At 39.7% G+C, this 15,991-nt stretch overlaps 1 protein-coding gene across 4 annotated transcripts in view; it reads left to right on the top strand.

The window, feature by feature from the left end:
- Positions 1-15,069, top strand: part of LOC129699479 (RAC-gamma serine/threonine-protein kinase) — a 356,110-nt gene extending 341,041 nt beyond the window's left edge. For all 4 annotated transcript variants that reach the window (XM_055639303.1, XM_055639304.1, XM_055639302.1 and 1 more), the window contains 2 exons: positions 9,561-9,663; positions 13,079-15,069. In XM_055639303.1, the coding sequence (XP_055495278.1) occupies positions 9,561-9,663; positions 13,079-13,164 (189 nt within the window). In that variant the 3' untranslated portion in view covers positions 13,165-15,069. The remainder of the gene's footprint in view (positions 1-9,560; positions 9,664-13,078) is intronic.
- The last annotated feature ends 922 nt before the right edge of the window (positions 15,070-15,991 follow it).

Here is a 15,991-nt window from a genome sequence, read left to right on the forward strand (position 1 = left end):
TGAAATACTATGACAAAACTTGGCAGCTCTGCATAAAGGCCTGATTGGTGGAGTGCTGCAGAAATAGTTGTCCTTCTGGAAGGTTCTCCCATCTCCACAGAGGAACTCTGGTGCTCTGTCAGAGTGACCGTCGGGTTCTTGGTCACCTCCCTGACCAAGGCCCTTCTCCCCCCGATTGCTTAGTTTGGCCATGCAGCCAGCTCTATGAAGAGTCCTGGTGGTTCCAAAGTTCTTCCATTTAAGAATGACGGAGTCCACTGTGCTCTTAGGGACTTGCAATGCTGCAGAAATTGTTTTATACCCTTCCCCAGATCTGTGTCTCGACACAATCCTGTCTCGGAGATCTACGGACTTCGTCTTCATGGCTTGGTTTTTGCTCTGACATGTACTGTCAACTGTGGGATCTTATATAGACAGATGTCTATCCAAATCATGTCCAATCAATTTACCACTGGTGGACTCTAATCAAGTTGTAGAAACATCTCAAAGATAATGAATGGAAACAAGATGAACCTAAACTCAATTTTGAGTGGGATAGTAAAGGGTCTGAATACCTATGTGATATTTCAGTTATTTATTTTTAATTAGTTTGCAAAAATTTCTAAACACCTGTTTTCGCTTCTTCATTCTGGGGTATTGCGTGTAGATTGATGATAAAAAAAAATGGATTTAATCCATTTTAAATAAGGCTATAACGTAACAAAATGTGGAAAAAGTGAAGGGGTCTGAATACTTACTGAATGCAGTGCAGGCCAGTGTAGTTGATGTGATTTACATGACCTTCGGTAAGGCATTGACAAAATCCCACATGGAAGGCTGGTCCAAAAGGTTGGTCATGGGATTCAAGGCAAATTAATCCAAAATTGGATTGTTAATAGGAGATGGAGAGTGACAGCAGTGGATTGTTTTTGTGATTGGAAGCCTATGACCAGTGATGTATTACTGGGAATGGTAATGTTTATTATATTGCTTAATAAATTGGTCATTAATGTAGGAGACCTGAATTTTATGATCAACTGATCTTTAAACGACTCCCACATGTCAAGGTATGAACGTGCCCAATAACAATTGCCCCCAGTTCTGAGCTCCTGCCTAATACCATTGTAATTTGCCTTACTCCTATTTAATACCTCCCGCAAGGTCCAGTATTCACCCTGTTCAACACAATCTTAAAACTTATGGATAGGATAGCAGTAAAGTTTTCCCCATAGTGGAGGTAGAACCAGAGAGCATTGGTTTAAGGTAGGAATTAAGAAGTATAGACGTGAAATAAGGACGTTTTTTTACCACCTCGAAAGTGTTTGGAGTTTGGAATGCACTACCTGAGAGGGTGGTGAAGGCATGTGTTCATGTTCACCCCAGTGCATTCATTATTATAAAAATGACTTAGAAAAATCAATTTAAAGAGTTAAAGAAACTGTAACTACAGCAGTTTCTCCCAATTGAAACAGAGTGGTTTATCCAGAAAGAATGCGGTGAGTAGGCATATGCATTATTTGCAAAAAATTGGTCTCTGTGACTGATTGTTCAGCGATTGTCAGGAGAATTACCAGCTGATATCACAATGGCTGGCTGTAGTGTTGTTATTGTACGTGTAGCAGGAAAAATAAATACTACTTGTTAATTAAAATGTGAAGAGCAATCTTTTTCTAATCCTTCTACAGTAAATTTTGGCGAATTTGCCATCCAACCTTTGGGAATTCCTGAGGCATTGGTAACTATGTACTGGTAATATTTAAAATCATAGAGTTATACAGCACTGAAACATGTACTTTGGCCCAACTTGCCTATGCCAAACAAGATACCTCATCTACACTAGTCCCAAGTGCTCATGTTTGGCCCATATCCCTCCAAAACTTGCTTATCTGTGTATCTGTCCAAATGTCTTTTAAATGTTGTTATAATACCTGCCTCAACTACCTCCTCTGGCAGCTTGTTCCATACACCTACCACCATCTGTGTGAAAAAATTGCCCCACAGGTTCCTATTAAATCTTTTCCCTTTCATCTGGTTCTTGTTTCCCCGACTCTGGTATCTATTTCCCTCATGATCTTGTACACCTGTAGCCTTCTGTGCTCCAAGGAATAAAACCCTAGCTCGCCCAACCTCTCCCTGCATCCTCGTAAATCTTCTCTGCACTGTTTCCAGCTTCATGACATCCTACCTCTAGCTGGGTGACCAAAATTGAACACAATACTCTACGTGCACCTTCACCAATGTCTTGTACAACTAACATGACTTCCCAACTTTTTCACTCAATACCCTGACTGATTAAGGCCAATGCACCAAAGGCCATCATGACCACCCTATTTACCTGTGAGGCCATTTTCAAGGATATATAAACCTGCACCACTGCTCTACAACACTCCTCAGAGCCTTGCCATTCATTGTGAAAGTCCTGTCCTAGTTTGACTTCCCAAAATGCAACACCTTACAGTTATCTGCTTTAAATTCCATCAACCATTCCTCCAGCCACTCGCCCAAATTGATCAAGATCCTGACTTCCCACGTACAAAACCACGCTGACTGTCCCTAATCAGCCCCTGTGTATCCAAATAAATAAATATATATATCTTATCCCTCAGAATCCAAAAATTTGTCTACCACAGATTTTTGTCTCCCTGGTCTGTAATTTCCAGGCTCTTCCTTACAGCCCTTCTTAAATAGAAGCACAACATTAGCTACCCTCCAATTTTCCGGGACCTCACTTGTGCCTAATGATGATTCATAAATCCCCTGCAATTTCATCTCTAGCCTCCCACAATTGACATTAGATGAAGGGACTGAAAGTAACATTAGCAAATTTGCAGATGACACAAAGCTGGGTGGCAGTGTGAACTGTGAGGAGAATGCAGGGTGACTTGGACAAGTTGGGTTAGTGGGCAGATGCATGGCAGATGCAGTTTAATGTGGAGAAATGTGATGTTATCCACTTTGGTGGCAAAAACATCATAAAGGCAGATTATTATCTGAATAGTGTCAAGTTGAGAAAAGGGGAGGTACAATGAGATCTGGGGGATCCTTGTTCATCAGTCACAAAGTAAGCATGCAGGTACAGCAGGCAGTGAAGAAAGCGAATGTCGTGTTGGCCTTCATAACAAGAGGAGTTGAGTATAGGAGCAAAGAGGTCCTTCTGCAGTTGTACAGGGCCCTAGTGAGACCACACCTGGAGTAATGTGTGCAGTTTTGGTCTCCAAATTTGAGGAAGGACATTCTTGCTATTGAGGGAATGCAGAGTAGGTTCACGAGGTTAATTCCCGGGATGGCGGGACTGTCATATATTGATAGAATGGAGCAGTTGGGCTTGTATACTCTGGAATTTAGAAGAATGAGAGGGGATCTTATTGAAATTGATTATTAAGGGTTTGGACAGGCTAGAGGCAGGAAACATGTTCCCGATGTTGAGGTGTCCAGAACCAGGGGCCACAGTTTAAGTATAATGGGTAAGCCATTTAGAACGGAGATGAGGAAAAACTTTTTCACACAGAGGGTTGTGAATCTGTGGAATTCTCTGCCTCAGAAGGCAGTGGAGGCCAATTCTCTGGATGTTTTCAAGAGACAGAAAGAGCTCTTAAAGATAGCTGTGTCAGGGGATATGGGGAGAAGGCAGGAACGGGGTACAGATTGTGGATGATCAGCATGATCTCAGTGAATGGCGGATCTGGCTCAAAGGGCCAAATGCACCTATTGTCTATTGTAAAATCTATTGTATTGCTATATATCTGTCTAGGTCAGAGAGATTTATCTACCTTCATATGCCTTATGTCCAGCACCTCCTCGACTGTAATAAGGACTATTCTTAAGACCTCTCCATCAACTGTCCCAAGTTCCCCAGTGTTCAATTCCTTCACCGCTGAAAAAACAGAGGAGAAATATTCATTCAGGACCTTGTCCCTCTCCTGTGGCTGCACACAGAGGTCACCACTTTGGTTTCTGAGGACTCCTATTCTCTCTCTAGTTACCCTCTTTCCCTTATTTCTAACACTTCTGTACAACTCAACAGGACCATGGTTCCCATGCTCTCTTTAAAATTAGTGGATTCACTGGGAAAGTTATTATAATACTATGATCTTTTCTAATGTAAATTTAGACTATTATTAGAATAACATCCTATAGTCCAGAAAATGTGCTAGTCCTTCACCACCGTAGTCTAAAATCTGTCACATTATCAATTTCTCTCCATCCTCAGTGTTTATCAAATTCTAGTAAACTCAAAAAAATGTTACAATGCAGGAAGAGATCACTTGACTATAGGCAGTGTCCTACTAGAACAATTCTGTCAATTTATTTATATATCCCATATCCCTACAAATTATTTTCTCGTGTGCCTATCCATTTCTTTTTTTGAAATCCTTGATTGATTCTATTTCTTCCATCCCTATAGGCAGTACGTTTCAGATCCAACCTGCTCTATTTTTGGTGGAAAGGGATGAGTGAGCCAGGGAGTTGCGGAAGAAGTGGTCTCTATGGAGATGCTCTTCCTTTCCCACCTAACCTGTCTCCTCCCCTGATCTTTGTACCTGCAAGCGTAGGTTCATCTGTCCCATATCCGTCTACCCTGTCTACCTGTGGTGCCACTTTTAACGAGCTATGTACCTGCACTCCTGGATCCCTCTGCTCAACATCACTCCCCAGAGCCCTACCTTCTCTCCATATTTGACACAGTTTTGTCTTCTTTTCACTTCTAGCCTTTGTCACTACTCCACTAATCTTCTAATGTAAGTGACAAAAAATTCACCTATCACTTGCTAGCCTTTGCCCCACCCCCATCTGTTTTTGTTTTGTGTAGGCAACTATTTCAGTCAGACTTCTGAACCATTCACTGTTTTTATATCTCCTTTCTGGAGGTGCTGCCCTGTACTCTTGCTCTTTAACTAGTTTTTTTGTTGCACCACTACACCTTTGACGAAAATGCTGATCATCAAATTCAAGAAGCGCGGTGGAGTAGAAGCCCCAGTCTGTGTCTGGTGCTGGAGTGGGGATGGTAGAGAGCTTCACGTTTCTAGGTGCAAATCTAACCGACACTTAACTGCCTTGGTCAAACCACATAGGTGCTACAGCTAAGAAAAGTACACTAGCCCACTACTTCCTCAAAAGTCTAAGGAAATTTGATATATCTCTAATGACTCATCAATTTCTATAGATATGCTATAGAAAGCATTCAATCTGGATGCATTCAGCAGCTGTTCTGCCCAAGGGATTGGACAGGCTATATGCAGGAAGATTGTTCCCAATGTTAGGGAAGTCCAGGACAAGGGGTCACAGCTTAAGGATAGAGGGGAAATCCTTTAGAACCGAGATGAGAAGAACATTTTTCGCGCAGAGAGTGGTGAATCTCTGGAACTCTCTGCCACAGAAGGTAGTTGAGGCCAGTCCATTGGCTCTATTTAAGAGGGAGGTAGATGTGGCCCTTGTGGCTAAAGGGATCAGGGGGTATGGAGAGAAGGCAGGTACGGGATACTGAGTTGGATGATCAGCCATGATCACATTGAATGGTGGTGCAGGCTCGAAGGGCCGAATGGCCTACTCCTGCACCTATTTTCTATGTTTCTAAACCGCATGAAACTACAGACTTGTGAAAGCACAGTCCAACACACAAACCAGCCTTTCTCCCCCACCCTTGCAGACTCCATCTATACCTCACACTGCCTCAGGAAAGATGACATAAAGATAAAAAAGCTTGAAAGCACATTTTAAGAGATCCAAGAACAGCTTATTCCCTATTGTTATCAGACTTTTGGATGAATCCCGATCTTTCAACCTACCTTGTTGCAGCCATTTAATTTATTTTTTAATCTGCACTTTCTCGTTCTACCACTATGTTCTGTACTCTGTTTATTTTCTCTTTTGCACTACCTGATGTAGTCATGTATTGTGTAACTTACCTGGATAGCATGCAAAACAAAGTTTTACACTGTATCTTGGTCCATGTGACAATAATAACCATAAACCATAAACCATACATCGATTTGCACTACATTCTTTGTTCAATTTTTCATTTTTGCACTCATTGTACTTATTGTTGTATTTATCATTGCAATGCATGGTGCTTATGCTTTGAGCTTCATGAGAACAAGGAATTTCATTGTACCCTGGTGTATGTGACAATAAACTTATCTGAATCTACATTTAAACTGTGTCAAATTATCCTGCTTCGTAATCTTCGTAAAATCCTAACCAATGCTATTCAAATTTTATCTACATAATCACGTTAATCTTGTACATTTATTCAGGAGTTTGAAATCTTCTTTGGTGAGTGCAGTAATATTCAGAGATTAATGTGAAATACTTTGTTATACACTTTGATACACTGGTTGGTTGCGGCGCCTCACGGCAGCGGCTCGACTACAGTCGTCCGTCTTTTTTTTATTTTTGTCTTGTTAAATGTATGTTTTGAGCTTAGTTGTTATTATTTTTTAGCTGTGTAGATGTGGGGGGTGGAGGGGGGGGATGTGGGGGAAACCGTTTAATCTTTTCCCTGTACGGGGACCCGACTTTTTTCCTGTTGGGTCTCCGGTGTCGTTGGGCCTAACATCGAGGAGCCGGCAGCGGCCTCCGGCCGGGACTAACCTGAGGGCTTCAGTCGCGGAGCCTGCGGACCTGACAACGTAAAGCTGGCTGTCTTCAGAGCTGGGAGAGCTGTGGTGGCGCGTGACTGCGACCCGACTTTGGAGCTTCGGAAGCTCCGGCTGCAGGCCCGGTGGACAGGAACATCGGGAGCTCCAGGTCCGTGGGGGGAGACCGCTTTTCAGAGCTCCCACAATGGCAACTTCTCCCGCTGGAATCGTGGGGTTGAAAGGACACGGATGTGTGGCCTAACATCGCCCGGTGCGGGTTAGTGGCCACGGGGACTTCCCATCATTACCGGGGGCTCTAACATCGGATCCCCAGTTCGCCTCGATGCTGCAGTTGGACCGCGGGTGAAGAATAAAGGGAAGAGATAAGACTTTGCCTTCCATCACCAAAAAGGGGTCTAAGAGTAAACCTAGCAATTATACACCTGTTAGTTTGTCGTCAGTGGTGGGCAAATTAATGGAAAGGATACTTAGAGATAATATATATAAGCATCTGGATAAACAGGGTCTGATTAGGAACAGTCAACATGGATTTGTGCCTGGAAGGTCATGTTTGACTAATCTTCTTGAATTTTTTGAAGAGGTTACTCGGGAAATTGATGAGGGTAAAGCAGTGGATGTTGTATATATGGACTTCAGTAAGGCCTTTGACAAGGTTCCTCACGGAAGGTTGGTTAAGAAGGTTCAATTGTTGGGTATTAATGGTGGAGTAGCAAGATGGATTCAACAGTGGCTGAATGGGAGATGCCAGAGAGTAATGGTGGATGGTTGTTTGTCAGGTTGGAGGCCAGTGACTAGTGGGGTGCCACAGGGATCTGTGTTGGGTCCACTGTTGTTTGTCATGTACATCAATGATCTGGATGATGGTGGTAAATTGGATTAGTAAGTATGCAGATGATACTAAGATAGGTGCGGTTGTGGATAATGAAGTAGATTTTCAAAGTCTACAGAGAGATTTATGCCAGTTGGAAGAGTGGGCTGAAAGGTGGCAGATGGAGTTTAATGCTGATAAGTGTGAGGTGCTACATCTTGGCAGGACAAATCAAAATAGGACGTACATGGTAAATGGTAGGGAATTGAAGAATGCAGGTGAACAGAGGGATCTGGGAATAACTGTGCACAGTTCCCTGAAAGTGGAATCTCATGTAGATAGGGTGGTAAAGAAAGCTTTTGGTGTGCTGGCCTTTATAAATCAGAGCATTGAGTATAGAAGTTGGGATGTAATGTTAAAATTGTACAAGGCATTGGTGAGGCCAATTCTGGAGTATGGTGTACAATTTAGGTCGCCTAATTATAGGAAGGATGTCAACAAAATAGAGAGTACAGATGATATTTACTAGAATGTTGCCTGGGTTTCAGCAACTAAGTTACGGAGAAAGGTTCAACAAGTTAGGGCTTTATTCTTTGGAGAGCAGAAGGTTAAGGGGGGACTTGATAGAGGTCTTTAAAATGATGAGAGGGATAGACAGAGTTGACGTGGATAAGCTTTTCCCATTGAGAGTAGGGAAGATTCAAACAAGGGGACATGACTTGAGAATTAAGGGCAGAAGTTTATGGGTAACATGAGGGGGAACTTCTTTACTCAGAGAGTGGTGGCTGTGTGGAATGAGCTTCCAGTGAAGGTGGTGGAGGCAGGTTCGTTTTTATCATTTTAAAATAAATTGGATAGTTATATGGACGGGAAAGGAATGGAGGGTTATGGTCTGAGCGCAGGTATATGGGACTAGGGGAGAATACGTGTTCAGCACGGACTAGAAGGGTTGAGATGGCCTGTTTCCGTGCTGTAATTGTTATATGATTATATGGTTATCACAGTGAGGAGGTGTTGGAGACTCACTGTGATGGATGTTAAGTGTGGGTCTTGGGTTTTTTTGTAATGTAAAAAACTGTAGTAAATGTAATTTTGTTCAAACCTAGGTATGAATGACAATAAATAGTATTCCATTCAATTCCATATATGTATAATTGTGTAAGCACTACTATGCTCCCTTTACACTCATGACAGTTTGACCAAACTCAGCTCTAATTCCATCTACATGTTTCCAGATGATATCACTGTGGTGGTCCGAATCTCAAATAACGATGAGGCGAAATACAGGAAAGAGATAGAAAACTTAGTGACATGGTGTCAGGACAACAACTTCTTCCTCAATGTCAGCGAGACAAAGGAGCTTGTTATTGACATCAGGCAGCATGATGAAGTACATGCCCCAATTAGCATCGATGGTGCGGATGTGGAAATGTTTGAGAGCTTCATGTTCATTGCCACTAATATTACCAACGATCTGTCGTGAACCAACCATGTTGATGTGGCAGCCAAGAAGGCACACCAACGCCCCTACTTCCTGAGGAAAATGAGAACATTTGGCATATCTCCAGCAACATAAACTTCTACAGATGCACAATAGGAAGCAATCACAGCTTGGTTTGGGAATAGCTCTGCCCAAGACCGCAAGAAATTACAGAAAGTTGTGGATTTTGCCGAGTCCATCACACAGACCAGTCTTCCTAGATATTGCGTTCACACTGCCTCAGAAAAGCAAAGATGTCCCACTCCGGTCATTCCTCCTGCTCCCGTGCGGCAGAAGGTACAGAAGCTTGAAACCGTCTACCACCACTCATTAACAGCCTCTTCCCTTCTGTTACCAGGTTTCCGAAAAGAGCTCGGGCGCTATTCAATTCACCTCTATCCCATTCAGGATATTGCACTTTGTCTTTGGAACTAATGTGCGACAATGCTGAGAACTATATTCTGTATTTGTATCTTCCCCTTTGTTCTATTTATTGTACTTGAGTTTGAACTGATTGTAGCTATGTATGATAATATCTGATCTGTTTGAATAGCATTCAAAACAAAACTATTTACTATACCTCGGTACATGTGGCAATAATAAACCTAAACCTATCTACATATCATAACTTTTAGCTCAGTCAATTGCTATTCGTATTTGCTGGTTTTAAAGAATATTATTTGCTTTTTTACAGCTTTTACCTCCTTTCAAGCCTCAAGTTTCATCTGAGACCGATACAAGATATTTTGATGAAGAGTTCACTGCTCAGACTATTACAATAACTCCTCCTGAAAAATGTAAGTAGAAATCCATAGCAAGGTAGTGCTAGGTTCCTATATGTGTGTAGCAGTATGTTTCAATGGGCAATATTGGTATTAGGTTGCCAAGTAGTTCTCGTATTTCTCTTTTTGTGATTGCCTTGGCTTTAGGCTTTAAGCTGGAAGTTATTAGATCTTTGTTTTAATAAAATATGAAACAGTACAGCACAGAAGCAGCCTATACAGCCCACATTGTCTGCTGAATATGATGCCAAGACCAACTCTTATTTGTCTGCACATAATCCATAAACCTCCATGAACAAGTACATGGATATGAAAGGTTTAGAAGGATATGGGTCAAGCATGGGCAAATGAGACTAACTTGGATAGGACATTTTGCCCACACGAACGAGTTGAGCTGAAGGGCCTGTTGTCGTACTGTGTGACTCATGACTCTGCATTTAGAATATAAAACATGGAACTGTACAGCACAGAAACAGGCCCTCGGTCCACAATATCAGTTGAATATGATGCCAAGAATCGTTATCTGTCTGCACGTAATACATATCCTTCCATTCCCTGCATATCCATGTGCCTATCCAAAAGTCTTTTAAAAGCCACTATCATATCTGCCTCCACCACCACCACCCTAGCAATGCATTCCGGGCACTCACCAGTCAGTAAAAAAAAGACTAGATGGGGGAAAAGGATATTTAAATATCAGACCCTCAGACCTGGTATAATATTCATGACCTACTGGGCCGAGATCCTTGTTACCCAGATGCTTCTGAGTCGTGGACTATCTATGTGAGATACATCAGAACATTGGAAGGATGTCATTAGCAGACAGGGGCCGAGGTCTGCATTGGTATTAATGGCATGGGTAAGAAGTGCAATGGGGCCTGTAAAGGAAATTTAGGAGTTTAGATAGAAAATTGAAAACCAGGAACTCCAGGGTTGTTTTCTCAGGATTACTCTCTGTGTCACTTGCTAGTGAGCATGAAAATAAGAAGATGACACAGAAGTGGCTAATGAGCTGGTGGAGGGCTTCTGGTTTTTAGATTATTGGGATTTCTTCTGTAACTTATGGTGTGACTTATACAAGAAGGGCAGGTTGCAGCTAAAACATGGGGGGGGGGGGGGGGGGGGGGGGGGGGGGGGGGGGGGGGGGGGGGGGGGGCAATATCCATGAGAGTAGGCTTATTAGTGCTTCTCAGGAGGGTTTAAACTAGTGAGGCAAGGGGTTGGGACCCAGAATTACAGTGCAGCAGGAAGAGAGGCTGATTCACTTGTTGAAAAAGGACTTGCAAGTCCAGTCGAAGAGTAGGAAACAATCAGGAAACGACGCATGAGAAGGCCTATTAGTTAACTGCATTTTTATTAAATGCAGACCCTCATACTTAAGACAAATGAGTGGATTAGCACATAGGATTATGATATTGTTGCAATCACAAAAACTTGGATGATGAAAGGGTAGGACTCGATGATCTAGGGAATGGAAGGTTCAGGCAGGACAGGGTGCAAAAGAGAGTGCATTGCACTGCTGATCGGGGAGAGAGCAATGGCAGTACTTAGGGAGAGTATCATAGAGGTATTGGTCAATGAGGGTAAATAAGTAGAACTTGGGGATAAGAAAGGAGAGGTCCCTTTGTGTTCTAGGCCCCAATAGTCAGAAGGATTTAGCAGAAGAGATAGGATATGAAAGCAATAGGGTTGAAGTAGTAGGGGATTTTAACGTTCATAATATTAATTGGGATTGCTATAATGCAAGGGGCTTATATAGGGAGAAATACATAAAATACATTAGAGGGTTTTCTAAAGCAGTGTGGAGAAAGTCCTGGGTAGGTGACTATGCTTAACCTAATCCTAGGGAATGAGGAGGTGATTGAAATATCTGTGGAGGAACCATTTGAGAATGGTGACCGTAAAAAATAATTAAGTTGGTCCTCAGTTTTGGACCTAGAGTGGGGAAAGGAGGATTTTCATATTGTGAGACAGGACCTAGGAGTGATAGTTTAGGAGATACTGCTAAGGAGGAAACAATATCTAATATGTACTGTAGGAGACATTTTTATTTTAAACCATTACTTGTCAGGACAGTCTTTTGCTTCAATTCTGCTGATATAATTTTTTTCATCTCATCTTAGCAAGATAAAACTGTGTTATGCTAATGATTCTACATTGTGCGTTCATCTCCTGTTATTTTTGGTCGGGCAATATTCAGACAATTTATTTTGTTGTAGTATTGATGTTGATTGTTTAGTTCCCAAAAAATGTCTGAAGAAGCAGTTTAAAAAAAGAGGAAAGGAAATTTCAAATTGATGCAGCATCTCCAAACACTGGATTTCATTTCCTGCAAGCCTATTCCTGTACCATAAGGAACTATACCTTCTGCTGATTAAGCACAATAAAATTATGCATCAGGCAACAGCTGAATGAAAACATATGTGCAACGATGACAAGATAACCGCTATTACTCAAATTCAACATTAGAAGCAGGTCCATTTTTATTACAATTATCGGTTCTTTGCATGAGGTTGAAGTAATCCCAAGGACTTCAAAAGGGTTACAGAATATAATGTTCCCATTCTGCAGTGAATGGAATTTAGAAAAAGATAAAACTCGACTGAATGTGAATTTGTCATTACAAGTAGAGAGATTACCTTCAGATATTGTCGTGTGTTTTATTTACAGGTAATCCCTCCCACTTTAAAGAGCACTATGCAACTCGTACAATAACTGTGTAAGAGTAATTTAACTGATAACATTCAAACTTTTGATAGCAAGCATTGAATACAGTAATAATGTTGAGTTTGCAACAGGAGAGGTTTTATCATTACCATTACCTCAGCTTTCTTTGAATGCAAAATGCAGACTACCTCGATTAATGCATGTTGATTTCTTATTACAATTTGTGAATATTGTGAATGATATAAATGAAAACATGCTAAATTTCGGATGTTGCAAAATGAAAGTTGGTTTAAAATGTCTCAATTAAAAATCTGCATATATCAACTTCTGTTTTATTTTTGTTACAGTTATTAGAACCTTAAAAAATGTCTCTACATTGCAATTATGGGCCAGGTTTCTTATTAGCGGTAATAATCTACACAATGTTCTATTTTCTGCCTTGCAAATTGGATGTAAATTGGCAAACATAATAAAAACTTTTCATTAATGAAAGCTTGATTCCTTATATTTCTGGTATTATAGTTCAGTAAGTATATCCTCAATCCAACATAATTGGTATTGATCATTATAATATAACCTAGTAAATATATTTGTTAATTGAAGCTTGTTAGCATAATATTTATTCCCTGTGGATAAAGAGAGCAGAATTTTCCTAAATAATTTAATTTCAATCGTTTTTTTAAGGCTATGGGATGTGAAGTTTGTAAGGTAATTTAAGCATCATTGTGTATTTAAAGCAAATGCCTTTTAATTGTTTTTGTAGATGATGAGGATGGAATGGACTGCATGGACAATGAAAGACGACCACATTTCCCCCAGTTCTCATATTCTGCCAGTGGAAGAGAATAGGACCATATTTGTTTTTCTGCTGCTCAGCTGTTGTCATGGTGTACCACTGGAAATCATTCCTGAACAATTTAAGAGTTTGAGCTATACTTGATTTCAGAGTCAGGGCATCTTCAGGAATCATTTCAAGTTGAATGTTTTCTGCATGAATCTAAATGTCAGTCTGAAGATTCAAGCTGTTACCTCCTACTATTTTGACATAATTGTCCTGCAAAGAGTATTTTTAAACACATGAAGTCCTAATAGGATGTATTGTACATGATGCAGTATTAATGCATTTCAGACTCCAAATGGAACAGTTTTAATGGGGCTGAAGAAGACGTTAGGCAAAAGTTCACAATTATGGAAAAATTAAATTCAAGCATTTGATGCTATTTATGTACCTTATGTTGTATTAATTTCTGTTGTTCATAACAAGCATTTGTTTGTGACATATGGCAAGTATGCAAGGTTTTTGTTAGATATATCACTGACAAAAGAAGTTGGTATCATTTATAACTGGCTAATAGTGGGAATTTGTGAGGGTTTTCTCAGTTGCCAGGACACAATCCCTGTCAATGTTGTTAATGTTTGTACCAACCCATTGTAACATAACTTGACGTAGTCAATCCAACAGACTTGTTCTAGATATATCAAGTGCAATCACTGATTTTGTTTTTTTTACAACATTGATGGATGGATACTTTGCATCTCTGCCTGTACATGTTTTATGGTGGCTGAAGAATGTAGATAGGCATAATGTTCAGATTTATGCTTTTCACCAAATTTATTAGATAGATTAGTTTCTCCCAGCCTCAGTTGGCAAACTGCAATATTTGCCTATAGACTTTTTGTGGACTAGCAGTTTTTTTTCCCGTGTTAATTTTGAATTATACACATTGAATATACACGTAGTATTTATTTTTAGTAGTAATTGTTTGTTTGTGTCAAATAAGTTGCATCATCAGTAAACAGTTATTACTGGAAGTTTAAATATGATGGTGGTCGACCAACTTAACAGTGCTAGCCTGTTTTGGATTTTTTGTACTATTTTTTACAAACTGTCTATCGGTAAGAAGGTGTATACTTTGCTGAGTGTACAGGTTTTCAAATGTTTACTTTGCAAAGTCTAGATCATCAAGAATTCAGTTTGTAACAATCTTTCCAGATTGAGTATGCCCTCTTGTACTGCAGCCATCTTTGGACAACAGGCTATTCCTGTTTGATTGTGAAAATTCCATAGCTTTGCTTTAACACTAATCCATTTACTGTCACATTCCTGTGGCATTTTGAATCTAAATGCTTTTATGACTATAACATATGTATTCACCGAATTTGCAGCATCGCGAGGTTTACCACTTCTTGTTGAAGCCATGCATTACTACTACAGTATATAGGCAAGGTGACAAGGTGGGGTCCATTAATAATTGCAGGGTCTATATACTACACCTCAATGTACACACTTTGCTGCTACTATTTGTACTGTCTAAAACAGAACTTCCTGTATCTGCTATCTAGTGTATTACAGATGAGCATGAAAAAAATGTAAAGTATTTATTTTAAATCCTTAAACTTGTCATTAATTTTGCCTCTGTGTAGTGTAGGTTTGTGAAAGTTCTTGACCTTGCTAGTTCTATCATTAAATTCATAAAGATCTAGTCATATGGTTAAGGATTGTAAGCAGAAGGGACTAAGAACCTTAGTGAACTGTATTACTGTCTGTAAAACTTAACTGTTTATTTCCTGAAGTATATGACCCACAAGGATGTGAAAAACTGCAATGAAATGTTTTTGTACACTGTACATCCTTAGTATTTTTACACATAAATGTATATGATAGGGATGCACATTATTTTCCTTCTTACAGACTGCTTAAATAAAGTACTGCATCAATCCACTCTTGGGTTATGTAGTCCAACTACTTACTAATTTTGGTTGTTTGCCTGCGTCTGTTGCTTTGGCATTCGGATGTGAAATCCTGCTCTGGTCAGTTGGATAAAGCTTTGTAAAGTTATGGATTGAACAACTGTTTGTAAAGTACTATTAACGATATTTCAGCTGCTGTTTTTTTAGATAATTAAATACAGGTTTTATGATTCTAAATGTAACATTTTTATATGTAAAATGGCACTACTTTTACATTTAAAATTAGATTTATATTCATTGATTTATCATTTTGTCAAGATAATGAAAAATGAGATGTGGTTCACAGTTTCAGCTATGCTTCTGTTTTTTTTAATCAAAGTTTTAAATTGAGCTTTCGACTGCTACAATTAATATACTGTTGAATTAAACTGGACAATTATGTATATTTTTCATTACTCATAATACCGCTCAAAGAATAAATTGCACGGCTGACACTGCACTATTTGTAAATAGCTGAGTGAGACTGAATTAACATTATATACAAAACAGTCCTATATGAATGCAGAAGGATCACTAGTAAACATGTCCAAGTACTTAGTTTTGTTTGCTGTGCTAACCTGTAAGTTTTAATTTTCAATATGCAAGATTTGTTGGACTGGAAATTTCCCCATTTGCTGGACTTAAATTTAAACCCTACTGAATAGATCAAAATGATAACTGTGATTTTCATAACAATGATCATTGATCTTGCAAAACTTTGTTCATTTTTAATGGATGATTATTTTACCGTAATGTAATTTTCACTGTATGTTATTTTTATGTTCCTTTGCTGGAGGCATTTTTATAACCAGGATGTGATTCTGTGGGTATTGTCAAACCTTCACTGAAAGGACTACATTCAGATATACAGTGCCCTCCATAATGTTTGGGACAAAGACATAAATAAATACATTTATTGAGATTTATAATAGAAAAAAACCACATG

This window comes from Leucoraja erinacea, chromosome 8 (genome assembly GCF_028641065.1).
Source record: "Leucoraja erinacea ecotype New England chromosome 8, Leri_hhj_1, whole genome shotgun sequence".
Classification (NCBI taxonomy): Eukaryota; Metazoa; Chordata; class Chondrichthyes; order Rajiformes; family Rajidae; genus Leucoraja; species Leucoraja erinaceus.